At 42.1% G+C, this 24681-nt stretch overlaps 3 protein-coding genes across 4 annotated transcripts; 1 reads left to right on the plus strand and 2 right to left on the minus strand.

Annotated features, from left to right (window-relative positions):
- Positions 7127 to 10201, plus strand: LOC8067398 (probable N-succinyldiaminopimelate aminotransferase DapC). Of its 2 annotated transcripts, XM_021460620.1 has the most exons (10): positions 7127 to 7439; positions 7577 to 7707; positions 7862 to 7947; positions 8040 to 8134; positions 8237 to 8333; positions 8472 to 8586; positions 8703 to 8857; positions 8931 to 9056; positions 9401 to 9439; positions 9758 to 10201. In XM_021460620.1, the coding sequence occupies exons 1-10, from the start codon at positions 7258 to 7260 to the stop codon at positions 9995 to 9997; spliced, it is 1266 nt and encodes a 421-aa protein (XP_021316295.1). In that variant the 5' UTR covers positions 7127 to 7257; the 3' UTR covers positions 9998 to 10201. The 2 variants fall into 2 exon arrangements, with proteins under 2 accessions (XP_021316295.1, XP_002464468.1); XM_002464423.2 differs by lacking the exon at positions 9401 to 9439 and having other exon boundaries at positions 7131 to 7439.
- LOC8067134 lies at positions 11636 to 15741 on the minus strand. Its single transcript, XM_002467015.2, has 2 exons — positions 13355 to 15741; positions 11636 to 11977 (listed from the first exon to the last, which is right to left on the minus strand). The coding sequence occupies exon 1, from the start codon at positions 15621 to 15623 to the stop codon at positions 13362 to 13364; it is 2262 nt and encodes a 753-aa protein (XP_002467060.1). The 5' UTR covers positions 15624 to 15741; the 3' UTR covers positions 11636 to 11977; positions 13355 to 13361.
- On the minus strand, positions 20651 to 21687 carry LOC8067399. Its single transcript, XM_002467016.2, has one exon. The coding sequence runs from the start codon at positions 21526 to 21528 to the stop codon at positions 20959 to 20961; it is 570 nt and encodes a 189-aa protein (XP_002467061.1). The 5' UTR covers positions 21529 to 21687; the 3' UTR covers positions 20651 to 20958.

Consider the following 24681-nt stretch of genomic DNA (forward strand, 5'->3'; position numbering starts at 1 on the left):
GATTCAATCTCTAGTCAAACTACTGGATCAATGTTGTTTGTTCGTCACGGATCTACTTGACCAACTCGTGTTACCACACACGAAAGGTTGGAAACAGATCTAATGATCATCGCAACTCTAGAAGGACAGACTATTCAGACCAAGGCAACCCCTAAGATTGGGCAATGCTCGTCGTTTCCTCACGGCTTGCGCAATTCGGCCGCGCTGGCCTCGCATCACGCACATTTGCTATTCGCAGAATCTACGCCAACAGATCCGAATCTAGATCAGCATGCCTCAAACACGTGTCATGATGGATTATGAGGATGCTACACTAGCTAGGAAACAAAAATTTCGACCTCATAAAAACAGGATCAACTGCAAGTTATAGATCATGGGATTACCACTAGACGCGCAGGTGCAGCGGAAGCGACTTGGTGTAGTCGTGCGTGTAGTAGCAGTGTCGTGCAGTTGCGTGGTCATCCACCATGCCAATCCCTCTCCTGTGGTTTGTCCTCGTGCTCTAGATGTAGCACCTCTGAGGTATCCCACACGTGTAGGGAAGAACTGTTGCGCCTCCGGACTGCTAGTTCCGCGAGGAGCAATAGGCACGAGTGTGGGTGAGCGACGGCGGCTGCCTAATGATGTGGGATTAACCCTGGCTGCGCCCCCTCCCTCTCTTATATAGGTGTCCTCCAATCGACCTAGAGTCAGAGGCCCAATTAGAAACCCTAAGCCTTGTCTAATTTGGGTCCAACCTTAATTAAGCTTCTAGCCCCTTAAGCGTGCGACCCTATGGGTCCACGTACATATAGACATGGGTCGAGTACACCTACTCACCAATAGTTGGCAACGGCCTCTAGCAAGGTGTGATAAGTCCTATATGCACGCAAAGATCATATTAGACGAACCACTACATACACATACATGTTATTCCCTTGCCACACGATATTTGGTCTAACTTGTGGGTTAACACTTAACCCAAGCACGGTCATGCATTTGTTGATCCAATCACTTGAGTGATCCAGTTATATCTCTCTCACATAGAGAGGGGCAAGTTCCATCTTGATCATCTATGTCTCACAACATGTTTCCCGACAAACCCGAAGACCACCTTTATAACTACCCTGTTACGGAGTAGCATTTAATAGTCCCTAAGTAGGTCGTTTCACATCTTGAGAACATACGACAATCTCAGGTCTAAGGACAATGTACATGATGTATAAAGAGATAATAAGAACATCTCATGTTTGGTCAGTCCAGTCCCATGTCATACATGTGCCCACATTATTAGTTTGACATCTCTATGTCTATAACTTGTGAAACAAAGTCATCAACTAATACATGTGCTAATCTAATATTCAGGTGTATCTTCACACGAACTCTGATCAGGGACAACTTTAGAATATCCATACAAGTAAAAGAGTTTCACAAACAATTCACATAATTGTTAATCAATACAAGTTTATCTATAATGGATATTCATCGAAGTCATAATATATGTCATGGATACAATTGTAATGTCATCATCTCTATGATTACCTCTAGGGCATATTCCCAACAGTCGCCCACTTGCACTAGAGTTAATCTCTAAGATATCTAATACCCATGGACCTCAAGTGTGCCTCATGCTTAGGCTATGGAAGAGCCTTTGTCAAAGGATCTGCAATATTCAAATACGTATGTATCTTGCACATCTTAATTTCACCTCGCCTAACGAACTCTCGAATGAGGTGAAACCTCCACAGCACATGTTTATTCTTCTGCTGATTCCTAGGCTCCTTAGCCTATGCAATCGCCCCATTGTTGTCACAATGTAGATTCAATGGGCTCGACGCATTCGGAAACACACCAAGCTCAATGAGGAACCTCCTCATCCAAACACCTTCCTTCGCAAATTCAAAAGTTGCGATGTACTCGGCCTCAGTTATAGAATCGGTCACAGTCGCCTGCTTAGAACTTATTAAGCTTACTGCACCACCATTTATCGTGAACACAAAACCTGATTGAGATTGTGAATCATCTATGTCAGTTTGGAAGCTAGCATCGGTGTAACCATTTACAACGAGCTCCTACTCACCTCCATAGATTAGGAACACATCTTTAGTCCTTCTCAAGTACTTAAGAATGGTTTTAACAAGTATCCCGTGACTTTCACCTTGATTATTCTGGTACCTGCTCGCAACACTTAGAGAATATGAGACATCTAGGCAAGTACATATCATGGCATACATGATGGAACCAATTGCCGAAGCGTATGGAACCTGTATCATGCGTTTGCGCTCTTCATCTGATGAAGGACACTGCTTATTGCTAAAACACATACCATGTGACATAAGCAAGAACCCTCTTTTAGATTGTTCCATGTTGAACCGTTTCAACACCTTGTCTATGTATGTATCTTGGCTTAATCCTATTAGCCTTTTGGACCTATCTCTATAGATCTTAATGCCCAAAATGTATGCTGCTTCTCCTAAATCCTTCATAGAAAAACTATTATCAGTGAAGTCTTTACTGATTGCAACATTCGAGTATCATTCCCAATCAATAATATGTCATCCACATATAAGATTAGAAATACAACAACGCTCCCACTTTCCTTCTTGTAAACACAAGGTTCTTCTTCATTCTGATGAAAGCCAAATCCTTTGACCACTTCATCAAAATGAATATTCCAACTCTGAGATGCTTGCTTTAATCCATAAATGGATTTCTTAAGCTTGCATATTTTTCCAGCATTATTAGGATCAACAAAACCACCACGTTGTATCATATACGCGTCATCTTCCAAATTTCCATTTAGAAAGGCTGTTTTAACATCCATCTACCATATCTCATAATCAAAATATGCCAGGGGGAGAAGCCCCCTGGTCTTCGCTTTGAACCACGGTCAGGTAGAATTTCTCTAAGTTATAAATTGTTATTATTGCTGCTATTTTGAATTGGAATAGAATATCTTTAGTTAAATCACCCTGTGCATAAATAATTAAAATATGTTTTATTCATGACCACAAGATAGACTTATACCATGATAATTCCTAGAAATTCATGTTGATGTTGGGAACTTTAATATAGGGACCCCATATTACTTAAGTTGTTGTGGAAAGAGAGATAGTATGAATATGAGAACTTGATTTCTGATGCCTGGTCATTTAAAGAATTTTACTTTTCAAAAATCTTTAAATGATTAGCTATACTTCTCCTCTGTAGCAAGAATTAATGTCCTACTAGAGCCATGCATGATAAATATAAACTAGCTCATAAGCTACTTGCTCTGTATTAAGTTTTGTCAAACCTTATTGACCTATGTCGAGAGGATTATCATGCTCCTAAGATCAAGATCACGTACACCCACATATATCTGCCATTCCTACACTAGAAATGCGGACAAACATGCCTTTCCATCCACCAAAAATGTTTTACTCCTACACTAGGAGAAAACACAAAAAGAGTCTTAGTAGGAATAATTGCTCTAAGTTCTTTAAAAAGTCTTTCTCAATATTTTTTGCTTACAGAAGGAGTTATGAGGCTATGCAAAATAAAAGTATTGAAAAAAAGAGAGAAAGAGAAAAAGGACAAGTGTCCTAGAAAAGAAAGAGAATAAAAGGTAGCCCATACCATCCTGTACAAAGACCATCAGTGCTAAAGAGAAAGAAAGACATTTTCAAAAGAGCAATGTAGAATTAGGATTAGCCACTATATATTCCACACACATGCACTTCTTGATCTAAGAGTATGCTATTCCCCTCCATGGATCTAAGCTTTGACTCAGCGAGATATGCAAGGTAAGTATGCTATTTCCTTGAATTACCTTTAACTCCATATAAGCCTATATAGAGTAGGATGTATCTATCTACTTTGGTGAGTTCCACAGATACCACATACATGAGTAACTTGAGTGTGCTTTATGATGGAGAAGGGTAAGGTAAGTTTTTCTTTGCAAAAACATTATAAAACTCCAAGTGACAGGGCTAAAGGAAAAGAGAACTCTATTTGTACTATTCCATCCTCAACCTCCCAAAATTTTATGGTAGACACTTTGAATCACGTAGTACAGGTATGACTTGGAATAAATCTGGTGATGTCTTGGTTTAAGGTTATGATTAAAATAGTCTATCTACCATTTTTCCTTGAGGACAAGTAAAAGATAAGTGTGGGGGAGTTTGTTGACGTTAGATAACTCCTAATTTTAATCGTCAACTTAACATGAAAAAGACTTATTTACAAGCACTCAGTAGAAATAGGGTTATCACTAATAGAATTCCACGAGTTTTGGTGATTGTCTATTTCTACAGGGGGTTAACGGAATAATAACAAAAGAAGGTCCACATGTCAGATTTACGTAGAGAGAAGACAGGAACGTCAACTCAGGAACAATCTAGAAGACTCCAAGAGCCACCACCTGAAAGGTGGGACCCACCTGCCATAGGGCAGGGGCGGCCGCCCGCGGCTCTCCACCAATCGGAGTGAACCTCGCGGATCCTGCCTCCACTGACTTTGAGGATTAATCTTAAGCGCACGTTTAAGTTGGTTTGATCCAAGGGCTGTGGTGATTTCTAGGGGACTATAAACAAAGACCCTACCCCCTAAGATGTAACTCTAAAACTCTAATTCATATTTTTCAGAGAGAGTTAGACAGAGAGGGGTCCCTCGAATGGATCTATCTCTTTAGGGTGATAGCAACAAGAGAGATTGAGAGAGTATAGGGTGAAGATAGGAGTTAAGGAAGCCCAGCCTGTCGGTGCCTTCTTCTTCGTATCTTCAGGGTCAAGTCTTCTAACTCAAGGCTTGGTTCTAGAATCGTTTGGCAATTCAACTTCTAATACTAGTAAGTTATTGTTCTTATTGCTCTTTGGTTTATGAGTTTACTTTATTCGCTTCGCGTAGGGAATAGAGTAATTATTCGTAGCGTAAGCGTGGTGCTTGGGCTAGGAATACTCGTAGATACTCCCTACTTGGTCGGATTTGTGGTAGCCTTTTGGGGGAAGTGATAATCCTCTTGGGTCTCAGTAATCCACGTCCTGTCAGGAGGTAAGGTAGGGTATATGGAACTAGGATTAAGCACTCTCTAAGGTGTCTCTTTTCTCTAGTTACTCCCCTTAGAACGATATCTACACACTTACAATAGGTTAGAAAAAGACTAAAGGAAGAGTTCCCTCTATATCGCTTATATCTCACTATCTTGTCTTGCAACCCGTGGGTAGTAGAAGGATAAAAGGTTAGTCTTTTGCACGCTTTCTCCTAGTGGTAAAAAAATAAATACAATACTCTGGACTTATCTCCCGGGTGAAGTGCTCACCGATATCCATGCGTTTGCGGATTATTTCTCTTTGATTCTTTCATGTGCGTAACTAATATCAACAGCCTTTCAGTTTATTGTGGTTGCAGTCTAGACCGTTGTTTTATTCAAGTTTGGTAAGTGTGTACTTTAAGTCTTTTGTATAATCAAAGTTGTCTTGTCTCATTCCAAGAATCTTGGAAAGTCAAATCATGTAAACTTTGATCAAAATTATATGATAAGATAATAACATCTATGATACTAAATACTATTGGATTCTTTATTAATTATATTTTTATAATATATCTATTTGATGTCATAAATCTAATTTTTTTTATAACTTTGTTCAAAATTGAGATGCTTTGATTTGATTCGTCAAGATTCTTGAATTATACACTAGTATAAAAAAGCTCTATGCTGGCGGTGGATTTTTAATAGGCAATTTCAAATAAAAAATGCCTGTGAAAAGAAATGACTGGCCCAACTCAAAAACCGCGAGTGAAAATTAATTTTGTAGGCAGTTTTCCTAACAACCGCCTGTAAAAATATTTTGAAATTGAATCTTTTAAGCTTTTTAAATGATCTCGTTTGAAAAAACTGTCAAAATAAAAGTTGTAGATCTCGAAAAGTTATAAAACTTTGTAGTTGATAATTTTTTCATTTGAGATCATCTTGTCATCGAAAACTACGTTTGAATTTATCAAATTTGAAATTTAAATTTTGTAAATAAGCTTGGATGGAGAAACTACCGATATAAAAGTTGTAGATCTTGAAAAGTTATTAAACTTTGTAGTTCACAACTTTTCTATTTGAATTCGTCTAGGACTTGAAATAATCAATGTATGCTCGGTTTAAGATAATATGTGGAGAACTAAACTCTAATATAGACACAAGTGATAGGTGGGATTAAAATCTTTTTACCTATTTTTAAAAGCCGATGTCGTATTTTCTAGAAAAATATTTTCACTAAAGGTTTGCTAAGAGAACTGTCTATAGAAATCTATTTTCTACTAGCGTTTGTCTTAGCAAACCGCCAGTAAAAATAGATTTCTACAGGCGGTTCTCACTTAATTGTCAGTGCAAAGATTTGTTTCTACTAGCCCCTTACGTTAGCAGTTACGAAAAACATTTGTAAAAATGTGTTTTGAACCGCTTATATAGATCTTGATTCTGCTAGTGATAATTTGAGATGGGAGGAGTGTAATTCTGGAGAAATACTTCAGGTTTTATTTCATCTGCGACTTTGCAGAATTGCAGCTGCAGATATGTCGATCAATTCAGGTGACGCATCACGTGACGCAGGGGCGTCCCATAGCCAGTGCGGGCTGTGCGACTGAACTGGGCCTCTAAAATTTATGGGTCTCATTATTTACTAAGTGTTCTAAGTATATATAATAATTTTAAATTTATTTTAATTAGTAAATTAGTCACGGAGACTCATAAATATGGCCTGCTACTTCCTTCGAGAGAAAGCACATTGATTCCATGATCGTGAGTTAGAAAAGTCTATGGCTGGTAATTCTTCTTCACATAAGTTTGTAACTGTTCGTGAGTTTGTGGCTTCGTCTCTTAGACTTGTTCCTCGTCTTTGGTGTTGTTCGTCACTCAAGAGTCGAGACCTACTAGCAATCCTAGATGACCGGACCCAGATTAGGACGCCAGATAGAAATCATTGTCTAGTATAAATTCCATATACAATTCCTATTTTATTTAATTAATCTTTTATATATTGCTTTTATAATATATTAATATTTGATATTATCTTTTTTATATTTTAATAATAGATAATAAGCCTCTTTGAATCGGGTCCTATATTTGCCCGGGACGCCTCTGCGTGACGGTGACGCTCCCATGTACTGCTCCACGAACACGGCCAAGAGCCCAGAGCAGCAATGCAAACATAGCAAAACCCCGCTGCTCCGGATCGCGCGCGTGAGCTGATCTCACCTTATCCGGACACCCACACGAAGACGGGCGCTAACAATCACCCAGCAGCTGCCATGGAGCGGAGGCTGTCGGCGGTGTCCAGGCGGTCCGCGCCGTCGCCCATCCAGCAGCTGTCCCACCTGGCGCAGCGCGTCGGCGCCGTCAACCTCGCCGAGGGCTTCCCCGACTTCCCCGCGCCGCCGCACGTCAAGGCCGCCGCTGCCACCGCCATCGCCGCGGACCTCAACCAGTACAGGTTTCCTTCTCCACCACCACCTCCTCCTCTGTCCTCTCGCGCAGTCGTCGCGGTCGGGGCCATCAATGCTCAGTCATCAGGGTGGAATGTTCCCGTTCCACTTCCACTCTGCCGCGACTGACTGCAGCGGCGCGTAGGCATGTGCAGGGGATCTGCGACATCCTCGCCAACACGATGAAACGGGACCATGGCCTCGACGTCGACCCGCTCACGGACTTCGTCATCTGCTGCGGCCAATCCGAAGCATTCGCTGCGGCAATCTTTGCAAGTACTACAGTACAGTACAGACTAGTGGGCATTCTGACTGAATTATGAATTATGCTACTTTCAGAACCTTGTGGGCAGGTGGGTGGGGGGGTGGGGGGCAAATGTGGGCATTCTTCCTGATGGATCGATATGCATTTGCTTCCCCTTCCATGCAGTAATCGACCAAGGAGATGAAGTTTTGCTCTTCGACCCTGCTTATGAAACGTATGAGACATGCATTGAGCTAGCTCGAGGCGTCCCTGTAAGATCATTTTTCTAGTTCAGAAATTCAGAGTTTTGTTTTCTCTGTAGCAAACTTGATGATTCAGAATTTAGTCTCCGTGATTTATTTAGGTGTATGTGCCATTGGATCCACCTTCTTGGACTCTGAACGAAGACAATTTTCTGAAATCTTTTTCAAGTCGGACCAAGGCAGTGGTCTTGAACAGGTCATTGTTTGATTCATGCCGTTACCTGCGTGTGGATATGTTTGCGCATAACAATTTTTTTTTTTTTTGACTTGTGAAACGACCAAATCTTTACACCTGCAGCCCACACAATCCAACAGGGAAGGTCTTCAGCAAAGAGGAGTTGCTTATTATCTCTCAGGCTTGTCAGAAAATGGACTGCTTTGCGATAACTGATGAGGTACATCTGTGATGTGACGAGCAATACGGATTGTTCTTATCCCCATACAAAGTGAAAATTCGTGAGCTTTATTTTTCCAAAGCAAATTTTCATAAAATCTGTCAATCTCTTGTCTCAATGTGTGTAAATATCTTCCAGGTTTATGAGTATATTACTTACGATGCAAACAAGCATATCTCACTGGCTTCTCTTCCAGGGATGCAAGAGAGGACCATCATCACATCCTCACTGTCAAAAACTTACAGTGTAACTGGTGAGCACAACTCAGAATTTGCTGCGCGGTTTGTTGTGACAATCAACAATAGAAATAACAACTTTTTTGTGACTTGTGAGATGACACTTGACAAATTAACTGTCTGGACTGACTAGGTTGGAGACTCGGTTGGGCTTGTGCAGCAGCAAGCATCGCCTCAGCTATTAGAAATATCCACATTAAACTAACAGATTCAGCTCCTGCACCATTCCAAGAAGCTGCGTTGGTTGCTTTAACAAGCACAGCAGACTACTACACATCCCTGAAAAAAGTGAGCCCTAGTGCTAACCATGCTTCTTTGAGATTGAGCTGTCTTACCTTGCAATTGCGATGACTTTGCCTAGGACTATGAGGTGAAAAGAGACTTCATCCTTCAGTTGCTGAAAGACTTCGGCTTCAAAATCAGCTTCAAGCCACAAGGTTCAGTATTTGTGTTTGCTGAGCTGCCAAAGTCCTGTCAACTTTCAGATGTGAGTTCCTTCAATGAGAAATCGAACTACATCTGAAGCATTTTTCTCTATACAGTGGAACTCAGATGAGACCATTTTTCTCTTAAATAAGAAACTTTGAATTCGCTAATGTTGAAAACAAAATTCACTTTGTTTCTAGTGACACAATAACATAAGTAGCTAGTAACACGAGTTTGTACTATATTGATCTTATAACTACGCACTACAAGCTTTTACATGCATTGCTTGATCTTTACAATCAAGCTCTACTGTCACACATACACACTAGCTAATACACCATACACTAGCTTGATCTTCACAACCAGGCTCTATCTTCTCTATATCTCAAACTCACTTCTACACAGGAGGACTGCTGCGTGCTGCCTCTTTCACAGGACTTTCAGGTCAGTTGCTACAGGAACCGACCTGATAGTACACAGCTCACTTTCTCCTACAGTCCTACTTGCTAGCTAAGCAACATGTAAAAACCAATTTTGATCCACTTTTACCCCAGCAGTTTGCTTCTTGCAGTGGTAAACTTCAAGTTCAATAACTCAACTAACAACTAGCTAGGACTAGAAACTTCATAGCTGATGCCTTCATGTAGCTTTCTCATCCATAAACCATCTAGGCCTATACATGCATGTTTAACACTAATATACCTACATGACAAGATTAATCCTAACAGCTAACTGGTCCTTTTTCTGCACTATGCAATTCAGATAGAATTTGTGACAAAGTTGATCAACGATGCTGGTGTGGCTGCCGTGCCTGGCCGTGGGTTCTTCCACAAGACTTGTGACGGTGAAAGCTACCGTCACCGGTATGTCAGGTTTGCATTCTGCAAGGGCGACGACACACTTAAGGCTGCTGCCATGAAGATGAAGAAGCTGGCAAGCAGGCAGGGAGAACCATGGCTTACTGGCAGACAAGAAGATCAGACTATGCCTGCCTCTAATTGATCGAAACCTTTTCATTGTTTTACTTGAATAGATTTATTCCTCTTTTTGATACAACTTTGATATCATGTCATGTTTCTTTCCGTACAATATATTATACTTTGACAGAGCAACCTTGCGAACGCATCCCATAAAAGTGTAACACCTAGTTGCATCGTTTTTGTGCTGCTGCATTGTGATGCCTGCTAATAGTAACATGATATCTCAGGATGGTGTCCCCCCCCCCCTCCCTCTCCTTATTAGCACAAATCCGTGCATGTTTTAGTTGAGTATATTGAAGCCACTATTGGTTGATTGTTTAGGTCAGTAGAAGCTTGCCTAACAACATAAGTGTTCTCTGTGGTTATTACAAGTTTTATAGTAGTTGGAAAAAATATGGACTGTTCGGTGAAAAAAATCGAAAGTCCTAAAAGGAAAGGTACCTGGAACCTCGTACCATGCTCTAGGTGTTTGCTTTAATCCATGTAGTGCATTGCTAAGCTTGTATACATGGTTAGGTCTTTTAGCATCTTCTCTCCAAGTTGTTCATTTGTTGTAGTGATCATTCTTTGAATAATTGGGGATCTGCACTGGTCATTTGCAGTTTCATAATGCTTATTCACTAGTACATTGCTTCATATCTCATTAGTTCTTTATTTACATTGTCGCTAATTCACCAAAACCTATGATAGTGTCAGATGCACTTTTAGGATTAGTCTGTTGGTGAATTTTACTTTGTTGTGTTTGGAGCTGAGGTGGTCCGTTTCTTTGTGTATGTTCTAGCATTGTGTTCTTGTGTTCGCACAAGCTATGTGGTAGTGCTCGTATCTTTGCGCTTTGGCGTTCTCTTGAAGTTATGTTGTCGTAAATCTCTTCTTCTGACGAAATATGTGCTCAGGCACGGTCGCAGGAAGTGTGTGGCTTATAATGTGCTCAGGCACGGCCCCATAATGGTTGCCATGATCGCTCTCCTGATACTGATAAATATGCAGTGATTGCCTTGAAATTTAGCTTGAGTTGTGCAGTTAGAAATTATTCAAGATAAGATATATAACTAGATCTGTATAATGTTCTAATAAGACAAGCTTACATGTGGAGTATGTTTCAGACTTGGGCATGGCCCTGGTTTGATAAGAATGTAACTTAAGTAAAAAAAAAAGTCTACTACTGAGAATTTTATTGTCCCTAGTAATATAAGAGATTTCGTACTCTGTTCTATCTCCATTGGAAAATTTTAGCTGCGACTGCTCTAAGCTACTTCATTTCTGCTGTAAAAGAACCTTGGCGGATGGGGAGTGCACTAAGAAGTTACTTTTAGTGAAACCAATAAAAAACAATCCCCGAACTCCAGCTTTATTTTAACATAGCCGCACCATAACTAAGATGTGCACTTACCGCTTCAATTCAAGAGTGTTGACCGATGTTTCAGTTCATTGCTGTTGTATGAGAGTAAAATCCTGAATATAATGATTTTCATGAGTAATAGCTTGCTCAGATAAAGTTCTGAACAATCGACCACAGCTACCACAAAAACTTGCGTTGCTCCAAGTTTTCAAAATCGAGACGTGTGCCAAACAAAGGTGAAAGGCTGACATGTATCAAAAGGCTACTTCTATAATAGCCAAAACGGAAGCTACTTCAAAATGAACAAAAGAATATATATACTTCAAAATCAAGGCTCAGCATGGATTTCAAGAGAAGCCAAACAAGCCACATGTCATCAAAATGGATGCATATTTTACTCATCTTTTGCGGAACTATCAGGTTACCATTCTCTTATCCCTGACTGTCCTCGGACGGCCATACAACTTTTAGAACTAAAGTAATCTTGCTGCCACAAAGCACTCAACAAGATAATTACTCAAACCTATTATTCTCGCTGAGACTACAAGTTTTTGCATAAGACCAAGGATAAATGGGATCATGATGAGATATATGAGGCGAGTAGGCGACCCACGTCAGTTCATCTATGTAGCATCACCACCAGTACTTTGTCCTCGCTTTCTGTGCCATAAAATAAACCGATGCTGGGAGTTAGAATTTGGAACAAGGGATGAAAGACTGTCTGTAATTGCAATGACTTTGATAAGTATGCTAACTGAATAAAAATGTTTTATTAACCCATGGAAATTTTACTTACAGGTCAAGAAAGAAAGAAAAAAACTGGCTCCATTTGCAGATATATAGATAGAAAAAAAGAAAATCTAAAAAATAATTTGACCAACCAAGGAGGAATTAGGTGGTTTTGTATTAAGAAGAAAACATGCACCAAATTCTGCTCAATAAGGACTCGGACCTAGGTGGTCTAGGCGGACAACCACACCCTCAACCAACTCAGCTAGACTCTGCTTCCTACGAAGGACAAATCTAATATAAGTCAAATTGAAGGTAGGATCAAAATAACTAAATAATTGGTTAAAATAGACATGGGCATTGGCCATACTAGTGACCATCCATAAGAAACCTTCAAGTTTGCCAAATGGAGTCCTTAGCTCAACTCGTATCCAAAGACCATATCTTTCAATCAATTGTTTTCAACAGTATCAGTTTCGATCTCATGTGGTATTGTTTTGTATTCTTTGTGCACGACTGTTGCACACATATTGCCAGACTTGTCAAATTTGTTTCAATTCAGATCCTTAGAAGTTTACGTGGTACTGTTTTGTACTCCCTCCATCCAGGAAAGAATCAATTATGGGATCCATGCCAGTCAAAGCAATTCAAGTTTGACCAAGTTTGTAGTAAATAGTATTAACATTTATGTCCTCAAATAAAATTTAATATGAAAATATATTCTATAACTAATCTAACCGGTACTTATTTTGTATCATGAATGTTAGTACCTTTTTATATAAATTTAGTCAAAGTTCAAACTGTTTGACTCCTCAAAAAACGAGAATTGCATTATTTTTTTGGACGGTGGGAGTATTTGTTGTGCATACCTGTTGCATACATACTGCCAGACTTATCAAATTTTAAGGTACTAATGCTGACTGCAAATGATTTATCCATAATTGTTTGGTTTAACAATTTACATTATTTGAATAACCAGTGCTCAAAGAAACTCAAGACACTGAAAGATTCATCCTTCATACCATCCAATACAATGAGATAGGTTTCATGAAAAAGATAAACCTAGTTTCATCCTCTACCAAGTTGAGTTTTTACACAACCATCTCAAAGGAAGTCAAAGTTATGTAAAGAGATGGGAGATGCTTAGAGAACTAGAACCAAGGTTCTATGACTATAATTTAGAATACTGGAAATTATTTTTTTGAGGATACAATTTTGAAGTCATTGATAATTCTGATTTGTGAATTCCTTCAAATAAGACAAAAAGCTTAAAGCAGCCTAAGAAGTACTTATAAAGAGTGCACCTACCCCAAGATTATGACGGGCTAAATGGCCACACCAAACTTTCATGGCAGATAATAGGGCAAAATTTGTAGCTATGATTCAAGATGTTCATGCTGTAAATGGTTTCAATTTCTGCCGTCTTGGGATCATAGTAGCCCAACGACCAACCTGCATTGAGCAAAATCCGTCCATCCTTTGGATCAACAGCCAACGGTGTGGTGTTCTCCAACGAGTAATCTGTTAAGAACTTCTCAAGCTCTATCTGATACTCCACTAACCAAAGGTCACAATCTTTCATCATCCATACATCAATTTTGTTCACACTCTGATCCGAATAAGCCACACAAAGTGCACCCTGAAGCTGGAGGATGGTCATACGACCACAGTCATGGCTGCATGGTGGACCTTTCAGGACTTCAAATTCCTCTGTCTTGACATTGAATGACACGATTTCACATGTTGCAGAAACTGGTCCAAGATTTGGCTCTACCAACCAGTAAATCTTGCTACTGACAAAAGCAGGTGGTGTGGCACTTACAGGTCTAGGAGGAGGGTCTACTTGACGCCATTGCTCATCATTAACATATTGCATTTTGCATTGTAGCTCATAATGTCTTGTTTCCAGGTTCTTCTCTTTGTATGTAATATGCACCACAACATGCTTGTCAATCTCTGAATCATATCCCAACCCAATACGGCCAGGAAACAAGGTTCCATCATTATCATCAAAAGATATGACCCTACAATACCCTATGGCAGGATTGCATATGAAATCCCAGATAGCACTGCTCCCCACATTAAGGCCATGGACAGGCTGGGGGGAACATACAAGATCAGCAAACATGCGTGGTCCCTGTTCATCAGTGAATTTCTCCAGATCCATATAGTTACCAAAACGGGGATCCATGATGAACATGATCCTAGGACTCTTATTCAAGTTTGCATGAATAACATGTGATTGGATAAAGAGATCTGTCATGATCATTGCACGCCACTCTCTGCAAACCAAGCTCAACTCCAAAACAGAGCGCGCCGGTAGCCACTTGAGGATGTCGAACCAGGCTTCAGTTGTTGGTGACCGGGAAATCATCTCTTCAATTGTGCAGCCCACAGGGACAAGACTCTCCTCATACAGACCTAGTGCTGGGATATTGTCATCCTCACAACAGCCAATGATAGTCTCATCTGGAGTGAACAAAATCTCTGGGGCATTACCATCTAGGTCCACCGTAAACACCTTGCAAGAACCTGTCCCAAACATCATCTTTTGTCCACCATCTGAGTAATATATGCCTAATGGGGCCATCCAGCGCGAGTTCAGGAGTGTGCGCTCAGAGTCTGGCCAAGCTGTTCGATCAATGCAACACAGTGTCTCCCAGCGAGCTTCATTGTAATTTCGTAGGACACATACATGATAAAGATCTTCACTATCTGGTTCTCCATAGCACAGGCATAAGCATCCATCCAGCTCTGTCATCACAGATGGTGCAGCCTCGAAACCTAACGGCGGTGGCAAGGAACCAAAGGTCTCATTGCTGATACTGAAAGTGACAATGCCACCATCTCGGCAGAGGAAGTGCATATAACCATTTAAGGAAACAGCCGGTTTCTTCTCCTCCACCCAACACAAAGGAGGCGGTTCAGCAGCTGGCCTCCAGTATGCAGGCTTGTTGAGCACAAACACGTCGCAGCTTGTGGAGCTTGCCATCCCAGTTTCACTCTCAGGGTTGCAGAAGAAACGCACTACCTTGAATTCCTTCCTCGCTTCGCAGTAACCAAGGCCGTAAGATACCTCAAAAAAGTACGGCGGCGGATGGGACTGGAAGAGTTTAGGCCGCCAGATCATCTTCATCGTTGCCTGGGTATCTGGGAGAGGCAGGACGTCACCAGTGGAAGGATTGCAGACGAAGTAGCCGTTGTAGTCGGTGCCGCGGACGAGGATAAGGCCACGGCAAGGCTTGGTGAGAGGCACGATTATCCCATCCGAGAAATCGTCGGGCATGAGCTTCTGGACAGCACCACCGGGCCGCCACGAGTGGAGATGGTCGTCGTAGCCGGAGCCTACCGCTGTGAGGAGCAGTCTGGGGTGGTCCGGCGGATTGGCTCGCCGCAAGTGGAGGTCGACGAAATAGGGGGATGAGAGCATGGCGAGCCACGCGTGGGAGACGCAGCGGAAGCGGCCCACCGACTTGGCCGGCAGCCGGGCGAGGATTTCCGTGATGACCTCCGTGAGAAGCACCGGAGCGTCCTGGCTGCTGTCCGCCGTGGGCGCAGGTGGCGCTTCCTCCCCCATCCCGCTTGTGCCCGGCGGATATTCGCCGCTAGCGGCGAAGAAGAGGGAACCGGTGGCGGCGGGCCGGTGCGGCGCAGTAGGGTTTGTGGATCCCGTGGGAAATGGAGTAGAGCATGGAGCAGACAACACGGAGGTATACCGAAAGGCTACGAGCGGGCCTTCGTAGGCCAAAACCGCGTCGAGCCCATTAAAGATGTCAAAAGAGCTTCATGCTCAACTTAAGCTGAACTGTTTTAAAAAAAAATTATTTGATAAAAAGATTTCATCAATAGCTTCATGCATGAATGAAAAAAAGAATAGAGGAAAAAACTAGAATAAGCTACTTTTTTAGCTTCATCTCAACTCATATCTTTATAAAAGAAGAAGAAAAATAACTTCATCCATAAAACTGTTTTTGAAAAAAAAAAGCTTGGCAAAAAAAAACAGCTCATAAAGTTGTTGTGAACTATGCCAGCAGACCCTAAATCCGGATCAAGACTCTTGCTGTTGGCATCTTCACTCCATACACTCCCTTAAAAATCAAATATTTTTAAATTCAACTAGATATATTTATATTTCATAATTAATATCATTAGGTAAATCATTGAATAAATTTCATGACAATTTTATTTAGATATATAAATATTACTAATATTTTCTACAAACCTAGTTAAAAATTAAGAAAGTTTAACTAGTATGAATCTCACAACGATAATTTTTTATAGAACGGTCAAATTTTCTTAAATTTAGCTAGATCTATCGAAACTACTAGTAATATTTGTGTGCCCAAATGATATTTATGTACTATAAGAATATATATAATAATTAATTTAATGATATTTATTGTGTACTATAAATATTAATGATCCCTTATATATTTTTTATCAAAGTTGAGTATGTTTGACTCCTGAACATATGAGAATGATAGTTAAAAGGATGGAATGAGTATGCACCACCATCAATAGCTTTGTTTCCTATGTCCTATTCATTTGAACTTATCAACACTACTTTTCAGCAATGGAATAGTGTTTTTCTCTCATGATAAATTAGTATTAGCATCCTTTTTCAGCTAGGTGGACACTGACACTCACCTGTATTTCGTCACAAGGAGTACTAACGCTTGCCCAGTTCAGTGTTCTATTGACTCTTGACTTTACATTAATAAGTAACAGTAATGTTATAGCAACGACTAATATGAAACTATGAATTATTTTTTAGCAACACCTATCAAGCCGAACTACTCACTTGATCTCTAACTTTAGAAACCCGAGAGTCTAAGGGCATATTTGGCAGAGCTCTTGCTTCTTAGAACACCTACCAAATTGAATTAAGAAGGAGCTCTATCAAATAGTAATGGAAAGTGATTCTATGTTGATTCCATCAAGTGAATCTTTAAAATGAACTAGGGAACTGGGAGTTAAAAAAATATCTCTTGATTCATTACATGCATAAGTTTATCCTATAGATTAATAGAGAAATATTTCTAGAATTGGCTTTCACATAAAACCTAGAGCAGGAGAACTTCTACCAAACAGACTCTAACTTAGGTGAATAAGAATCTGACAGCCTAGGGATTGAATTGGAATAAAAAAATAATCAACCATGAGCTTCTAGGCCACACTATTGGGTTAACATTGCAGCACAAGTTGAGATGGTTGTCATAGTTGGGTGGTTCGGCCGATTGGCTAGTCGCAGATGGAGGTTGATGAAGCAGTTAACGATACTATGGCACCCCCATGTGTGGGAGATGCGACCAGGGGAATCCACCCATAATCGGCGTCGGCGGGAGCGGTCGGGGGTGTATATAATTTTTTTGTCTTCTTGTATCTCGATTGACACGTTGTTCATACTTTTGTATACTTATACCCATATTTTTCTGGTCCAACTACCGCTTTTGTATTTGTATACTCTATTACTCCGTCTAGTCCAATTTATAAGATGTAATCGAAGATGACACGATTTCCTAAATTATACTATTATCATTTATTTGTTTTATTTTATATTATGAATAAAACTTATGTTTTTTATTGTACATTTGATTACAATCCTAACAGTATCAAGTTGTATTAGAATTGTTAGAAATTGTTGGTCAAAATATTGGTAAAAAAACTATAAATTTTACTCTTGAAGTAAGTGAAATGACTAAACTAGAATGGAGAGAATACAATTGGTCTGATGAAGTGATCTGACACAAGAAAATAAAACTACAACAGCTGCGCATGTGAGCCAAGGCAGATCTAGAAATCTATAGAAGATAGAGCTTTAAATCATTTTTAACATTTAAAACTATTCCTTTCTTGGAATGTGAGATTTTTTTCATGTTTTTTGTATGTTTTTATATGAAAAATGGATCAATTCCTATGAGATGCCTATATGTTTCCTTGAAAATTCCTACGTTTTAAAGGAGCCTTAGAATAACTAGAATGGCTCAAATGGATGTTCCATTGTCATGGAGGTGATAGAGGGGCTTGAGCCCACCCCACGGCTAGATCCGCCCATGCTTGTGGATGTGAAAGTACTATTTGCTTGGCAGAAAAGTTATGACTAAAAGTATTGTTTGTTGATTTAGAGCATGTTCGTTTGTTTGAAAAGCCGTAGCTGAAAATACTGTTCGTTGATTTATTGTGAAAGAAAAACACTGCTTATTGGGAGACAAAAACACTGCAGATAAGCTCAAAGGAACAAACAAGCTTGCTGCTTTTGTGGCCAAGCTTTTTGGACCAAAGACTTCCACCTTTGCTAAATTTGCTGGCTGCAATGATGGTTGCCATTTGATTGAATGATTATGCTACAGAAAACAGTCCACCAAATAGAGAAGCAAACTGTGTTTAGTTCCGGAAGCAAAAAATTTCGCGACACTGTAGCATTTTCGTTTGTTTGTGATAATTATTGTCCAACCATAGACTAACTAGACTCAAAAGATTCGTCTCGATAATTTTGACCAAACTGTGCAATTAGTTTTTTTTCGTTATATTTAATACTATGCATGCGTCTTAAGATTTGATGTGACGGGGAATCTTAAAAAATTTTGGGTGGAAGTAAACAAGGCCTTAGTAAACCAAATTTTCTCTCCCACAGTATATAATGTATTAATTCCATTCTGCCGTGATTGTTATTACTTCCTTTACCGAAACACATAAATTCCAATCTGATTGTTATTACTTCCTTTACTGAAACACATAAATTCCAATCTGCCGTCTACGCCGCTTGTGGTAGTAACTCATACGGTTGAAATTTCTATTTCTACATATGGCAACGCCGCCTATAAAGTAACAGTGGTTGGCCCTGCTTCACTTGTAGGAACAAAATACATTGGTGTTGCAGAATGATCGTGTCCCTCGTTCTCGACAGTTCAACTATCATTCAGGCCTTGTTCAGTTTACCTAAAAAATCCAAAAACTTTTTAAAATTTTCAAACTTTTTTAAAATTCTCCGTTATATCAAATCTTACGGCACATACATAGAGCATTAAATATAAATAAAAAATAACTTATTACACAATTTGTCTGTAATTTACGAGACATATCTTTTGAACCTAGTTAGTCTATGGTGCCAAATACAAATGAAAGTGCTACAACATACATCAAAATCCAAAAACTTTTTGGGATCTAAACCAGGCCTCAATTTAGGCATATCTAATGGTCATTTGTGTGTTGTGCCTAGTCCGTACCTGCTGTTTCAAGTTTATTTCCAAACTTCCAGGATTTCATATTGCCCTAAAAAGATGTATTTTTCAAATTACTTGTGTTTGATGCACACGGTGGCACACAAGACACAACTGGCATTGTGGGAGAGCACGCACGTCGCATGTCCGTTCTGCTGTGAAACCAATCTGTCGACAGGGCTCACATAAACAGTTTCCGAAAACAAACCCTCACATATTCCGGACTTCAGGAATGCAAACTGACGAATCATGCCCGAAGTACAATACCATGCCATAGTTACAGTCCAAGGACTCTAGTTACCACTCATAGCCATATTTCAGAAGAAATAAACTGGATGCAACCAAGGACAATCTTTAAGCTCAGATTGAACTGAACAAAAATGGAATTCCAACGATAGCTCATCAATAATAAACTGCTCAAAGAGATACATTACAACCATAAACTTCCTATGTAAGTCCCAAACAAAAGCATACACAAGTAGACGACAACACTCTGAAAAGTCTCAAACAAAAGCACCATATGATATCCTCAAATGACTAACCTGTTATAGAACTACACCAGCGCATCATGAAAATGGCTATCATCCACATATTTTTCAATACTAATTCAGATAAACATGTCTGATTGCACAGATTTTGTGCTCATGGCCATAAGCACATTAAAAAGAATATGAATGCCAAATAGTTTCAATCAACATGCTCCAGAATGTACCCTGATTACTGATTAGAACATGTTGTGCTGTTGGTAATAATATAACTACCACCTGACTACCATATTACAGTCATCAATTGAAGATTCACATATTACAATGCAGAAAAAATTGGGATCGTCAAATAGTTTACCATCACCAATCGAAGATTCACATGTTGCAATGCAGAAAACACTGAGATCGTCAGATGGTTTGGCAGTGACAACATATTAGTAAAACAAACAGATTTTCAACACATTTAGAGCATCTTCCAAGAGTCTTTCTAAAGCTTACTCTCTAAATCATCATTTGGAAAGCCATTTGCATAAAGATAGCTTTATATATATTTCCATTCTCCAACAGTTTTTCTATATATTGTGTGCACTCTAGAGAGACATTCTCGCTTTCTATCTTTAGTTAGTGAAAAATGCGGATAGAAGATGGATATATTTGGATAGCCAGTTAAAGAAGTTGTTGGAAGATATTTTTTTCACCAAAATCTCTATTCTTAACAATTAGGAAGGAAATAGAGTCTCTTGGAGTTGCTCTTAGAACTACCTATCAGCTAGTGCAGCTATTAGCGCTTCAATCGAACACAATCATTAATCCACACACGAGGAAACAAGCATATCCAAACCACATGATCATCAAAGAACCGAACAGCCAAACTTTGGTGCATCAGGAAGGACAGATCATTATATAACACTTATAATAATTGGGACACAAAACTGCCAAATATAAGCAAGGAGAACTCTGTCTGATCTCGAAGCCAGGCCACATACATTAGACAGCAGATCAAACATCAGTGTTTGACAAGAACATTTGAACATTTCACAACGGTGCATAACATTGATAAGTTCATCAGAAAACGACCACATTTGATAGCTTAGGCATGCTTCACTCACGGGCGTATTCACATGGAGGGCAAACCCCTAAGGCTCCCAAGTCACAACCACGCATCACAGTCATACAGACACTAGGATTCACTCAACACGTAGCCCTACTAGTTCTTACCGCCGTCATGGACCTCGAGCTCCTGGATGATGACGTCGCCGACCTTCTTGGGGCTCTCGGTGTCAGACGCCTCGTCCTCGTCGTCATAGAGCTCGTCGTACGGGGAGGCCGCGGCGGCGCCGGCGACCATGGACCAGACGAGGTACGCGGAGGCAGCGGTGAGCGCGCCGCAGGCGATGCCGAAGAGGAGCCCGACGACGACCACGAGGATGCCCCTGGCGCGCTCCTGGGGCCCGGCGGCCGCGCCCGCGCCCGCGGCGGGGTGCGGGAGATCGGGGCGGTGGATCTGGACGTTGGCGGGGATGGAGTGGAGGTGGTGGTTCCGGTGGCCGTGGGGGACCTGCGGACCGAGGCGGCGGACGCGGAAGACGGTGATGACCGTGGCGACGTGGGGGATGCCGAGGTGGTGGTGGACGGCGCCGTCGCCTCTGCTGGGGTTGGGGTTGGGGTTGGGATCGGCCGGAAAGGCGACGAGGAAGGTGTGGCACGGCCGCGCGTCGGCGGCGAGGAGGGACGCGGCGACAACGGCGAGGAGCAGGAGGAGGCGGCGGGCGGCCATGGCGGCGGCGGAGAGCCGGATCTGTGCCTGGGAAAGGGAAGGTTCGCTGAGCTTGTGGACGAGGTCGACTCTGCTCTGCAGCGGGTGGTGTGGTGTGGTGTGGTGGTGTGAGGGGGAATCCGAGGGGATATTCAATGATGGTAAGGCAATTCAACATTTCAACCAACCCTCGAGGTGATATAACACGAGCATAAATTTATCGCCTCCACCCTAACCCTAAGAGCAACTCGAGCAGGGACACCCGAACCAGAGCCCTTACTTTTTGATTTAGTGTTTCTCCTACTTTTGTTAGCCCAATTTTTTACTTGTACTCCAACAACAACCCTCAAATTCATTCAGAAAGACAATGACAAATGAGACCCACTCGTCATTATCTCTCTCTTATTTGTCGCTCTACCTATTGGGCAATGACGGCTGCGAGGAAGAAGCCGGTAGCTCCTCGTTTGATCAGTGGCCATGACAGGACAAGCAGGGGCGAAGCTACAAGCAAATGAACCCTGGTGCACTGTCTAAGTAACTTCCAAAATTTTATTGAAATATATGGTGAAAAAAGGCCATTTAATTGCAGAAAAAATTTTACCCTAGTGCCTGTGCACGAGGTAAATTGAACGTGGCTTCGCCCCTGAGGACAAGCATGCATGGGTGGGACCCAGGACAAGCGGCAACCGTGGGGATGGGTCCATGAAGTCATCGTACGTCACATTCACGTGGTCCACAATCGTCTTCATCCCTTCCTCACCCAAGATGAGCGGGAGGGAGCCTAAGGTACTTCTATTGGGAGCCAAAGGAAGGGGAGTGGAGGGGTTGCCAGAGGGAGGGGGAGAATACACTGATGATATATCTCGAGCAACGGGGACATATCTAGCACGCGAGGGGAGGGACTGATGGCGCGCACAAGAGGGAACAGGCCGAGCGGGCACGTAGAAGAAATGAATGTCAACCGTGATTTCCGGGCTTGGCATAGAGCCCTAGGAATGGGTGCTAGAGGGAAAATTTAGGTGATTTGTGGGATGTTGAAGATATGTGTTTTGTTCTGAACACACATATTTAGCTATCGTGGCTAAAATAGGGGCTCTGCTAGAGTTGCTCTTAGACATAACCTATTTTTCCTGATTTTCTAAAAAGCATGCGCCAGAAAACCATCTTTGGTTCAGGGGACGACGTGATCCTTTTACATTATTGTGTCAGTTCAGATCATAATGTTGTAATTATCTTACTATAGAAAGAATTGTTTATTGTTATAATTGTCTTTTTTTGTCAATTTAGATCATAATTTTGTAATTGTCTTACTATAGAAAGAATTGTTTATTGTTAGTTTTCTTTGTGTGAGTTTAGATCGCTTAGACTATCTCCAACAGATGGAACCTAAAATAGAGACGCATTCTATCATTTAGGTCTCACACAGTAAAAGCATTGCATACCCAAAACTTTTATTCTCCAACAGCGAGCGCAGAAACAGAGCACCCAAACCTGCCGCCTAGCTCCGGCCGCTCGCCGTGAGCTCCGGCGACGACGAGCGCTCCACCTCCAAGCACCACCACCGCGACAAAGACAAGGACTGTGACTGCTCCTCGTCTCGCCACCATCGCGAAAAGGACTGGGACCGTGAGCAGCGTCAGCAGCTAGGCGGGGAGGAGCCATGGGCACACGACCATGTGAGGGGAAGAAGAAGATAAGGACAGCAGCAGGCAGAGGAGCATCTGTGGCGCGGCGGAGCCATCTCTGGTGAACGGCGCAGCGGGTGGGACCATCGACGGCGGGGGCGCGCGGTGGGCGTGGTCATCTTCGGCACTAGGCACATCTGGGCGCCTACAGCCATGGCAGATGTGGGTGTGACCGAGCAGGGCTACAGCAGTGCAGGCAGCCGCACGGGCAGGGAACTTGGAGCTAGGTGCTGCGCGAGTGGTGCGCCCGGACGGCCTCGGGACCGAGATCGAGAGGACGAGATGGAGCACCGATAATTTGCGTCTTGGAGAAAGAGAACGCAAATATGCGCCTCAGTTCACCCCCTCCTCAAAATAGGTCCTCTGTATGCGTCATTTGTTGGAGCATGCTAAAACACTGTGTATGACCCTTTTTGCGTTTGGGTCGCGTGTTGCATGAGCTGTTGGAGACTGCCTTATTCTTCATCTGATGACTCATAATCGTCGTCTGAATTTTCAGTCACGTGAAAAATAGCAAATCCCTATTTTTTAGATAATTATGGTACAAAAAATATTCTAGCCTCTACATCATGAGATGCTTTAGCCGTTCCCTATTCGCTTAGTAAAAGAGGTTCGAATCCTTTTAGCTTAAATCTATTGATAAACTGATATCCATGGTTGGTTAAGACCTCCTCTGGCTCCGGCACTGCCAGCAGCGACATCAGTTGAACCCGGCGGCCCTTCCATCACCCAAAAATGCTGGACTCCTGGATCCTGATACTGATGTCCTCTCACGTCTGACTGGGACTGCTCTGGACCACGAAACTGTGGTGTCCCCGAGCAGCTGTGACTTTGAGCAAAGAGTTGAGCTCTCCCAGAGCTGCAGCCACCTGCTTCGAGATCATCATAGTAGCTGATCCCTTGGGCCATATCACCGAGGTAATGCAGCGGTTCCGGCTCGGCTCCAAAATGCTGGCTGGCGTCCGGGCACTGGAAGTAATCAGCCAAGCACCCCGTCTGGCCACCACCTGCATCCCATGAAGCTGCCTCCGATGCCCATGCTGTGGTGCTCGTGCTGCGGTGGCATGTACGCAGGATTGCCGGCGAAGGCGTCGCATGGTGACTTGTAGGCGGCATTGGCATTACTCGGCATCAACATCTCTGAGTACTCGTCCACGCAGTTGTTGCCAGTGCATTGGAAGCCGTAGTCAGGGAAAGAGACGGTGGTGTTCAGCTGGTAGGCGTGCCGTGGGAACTGGCCGTCGCCGTTCTCGCCATTGCCTGTCACTGGCAGCATCGGCGCCTGGCACTGATGGTTGCTGCTCATGTCCACTTCGTTGCCGCCGTTGATGTACTGGATCACGCCGGACGCAGGCTGCGTCGTCATGCTGGCATCGAGCGAAGGGAGCGGCTCCACGCCGTCCCACATGAGCTCGTCGACCCAGGCCTGGATGTCGTCGAGTTCGTCGCCGCCGACGAACGGAGGACGATGCCCTTGCCCAACGTCGCC

This window comes from Sorghum bicolor, chromosome 1 (genome assembly GCF_000003195.3).
Source record: "Sorghum bicolor cultivar BTx623 chromosome 1, Sorghum_bicolor_NCBIv3, whole genome shotgun sequence".
Classification (NCBI taxonomy): domain Eukaryota; kingdom Viridiplantae; phylum Streptophyta; class Magnoliopsida; order Poales; family Poaceae; genus Sorghum; species Sorghum bicolor.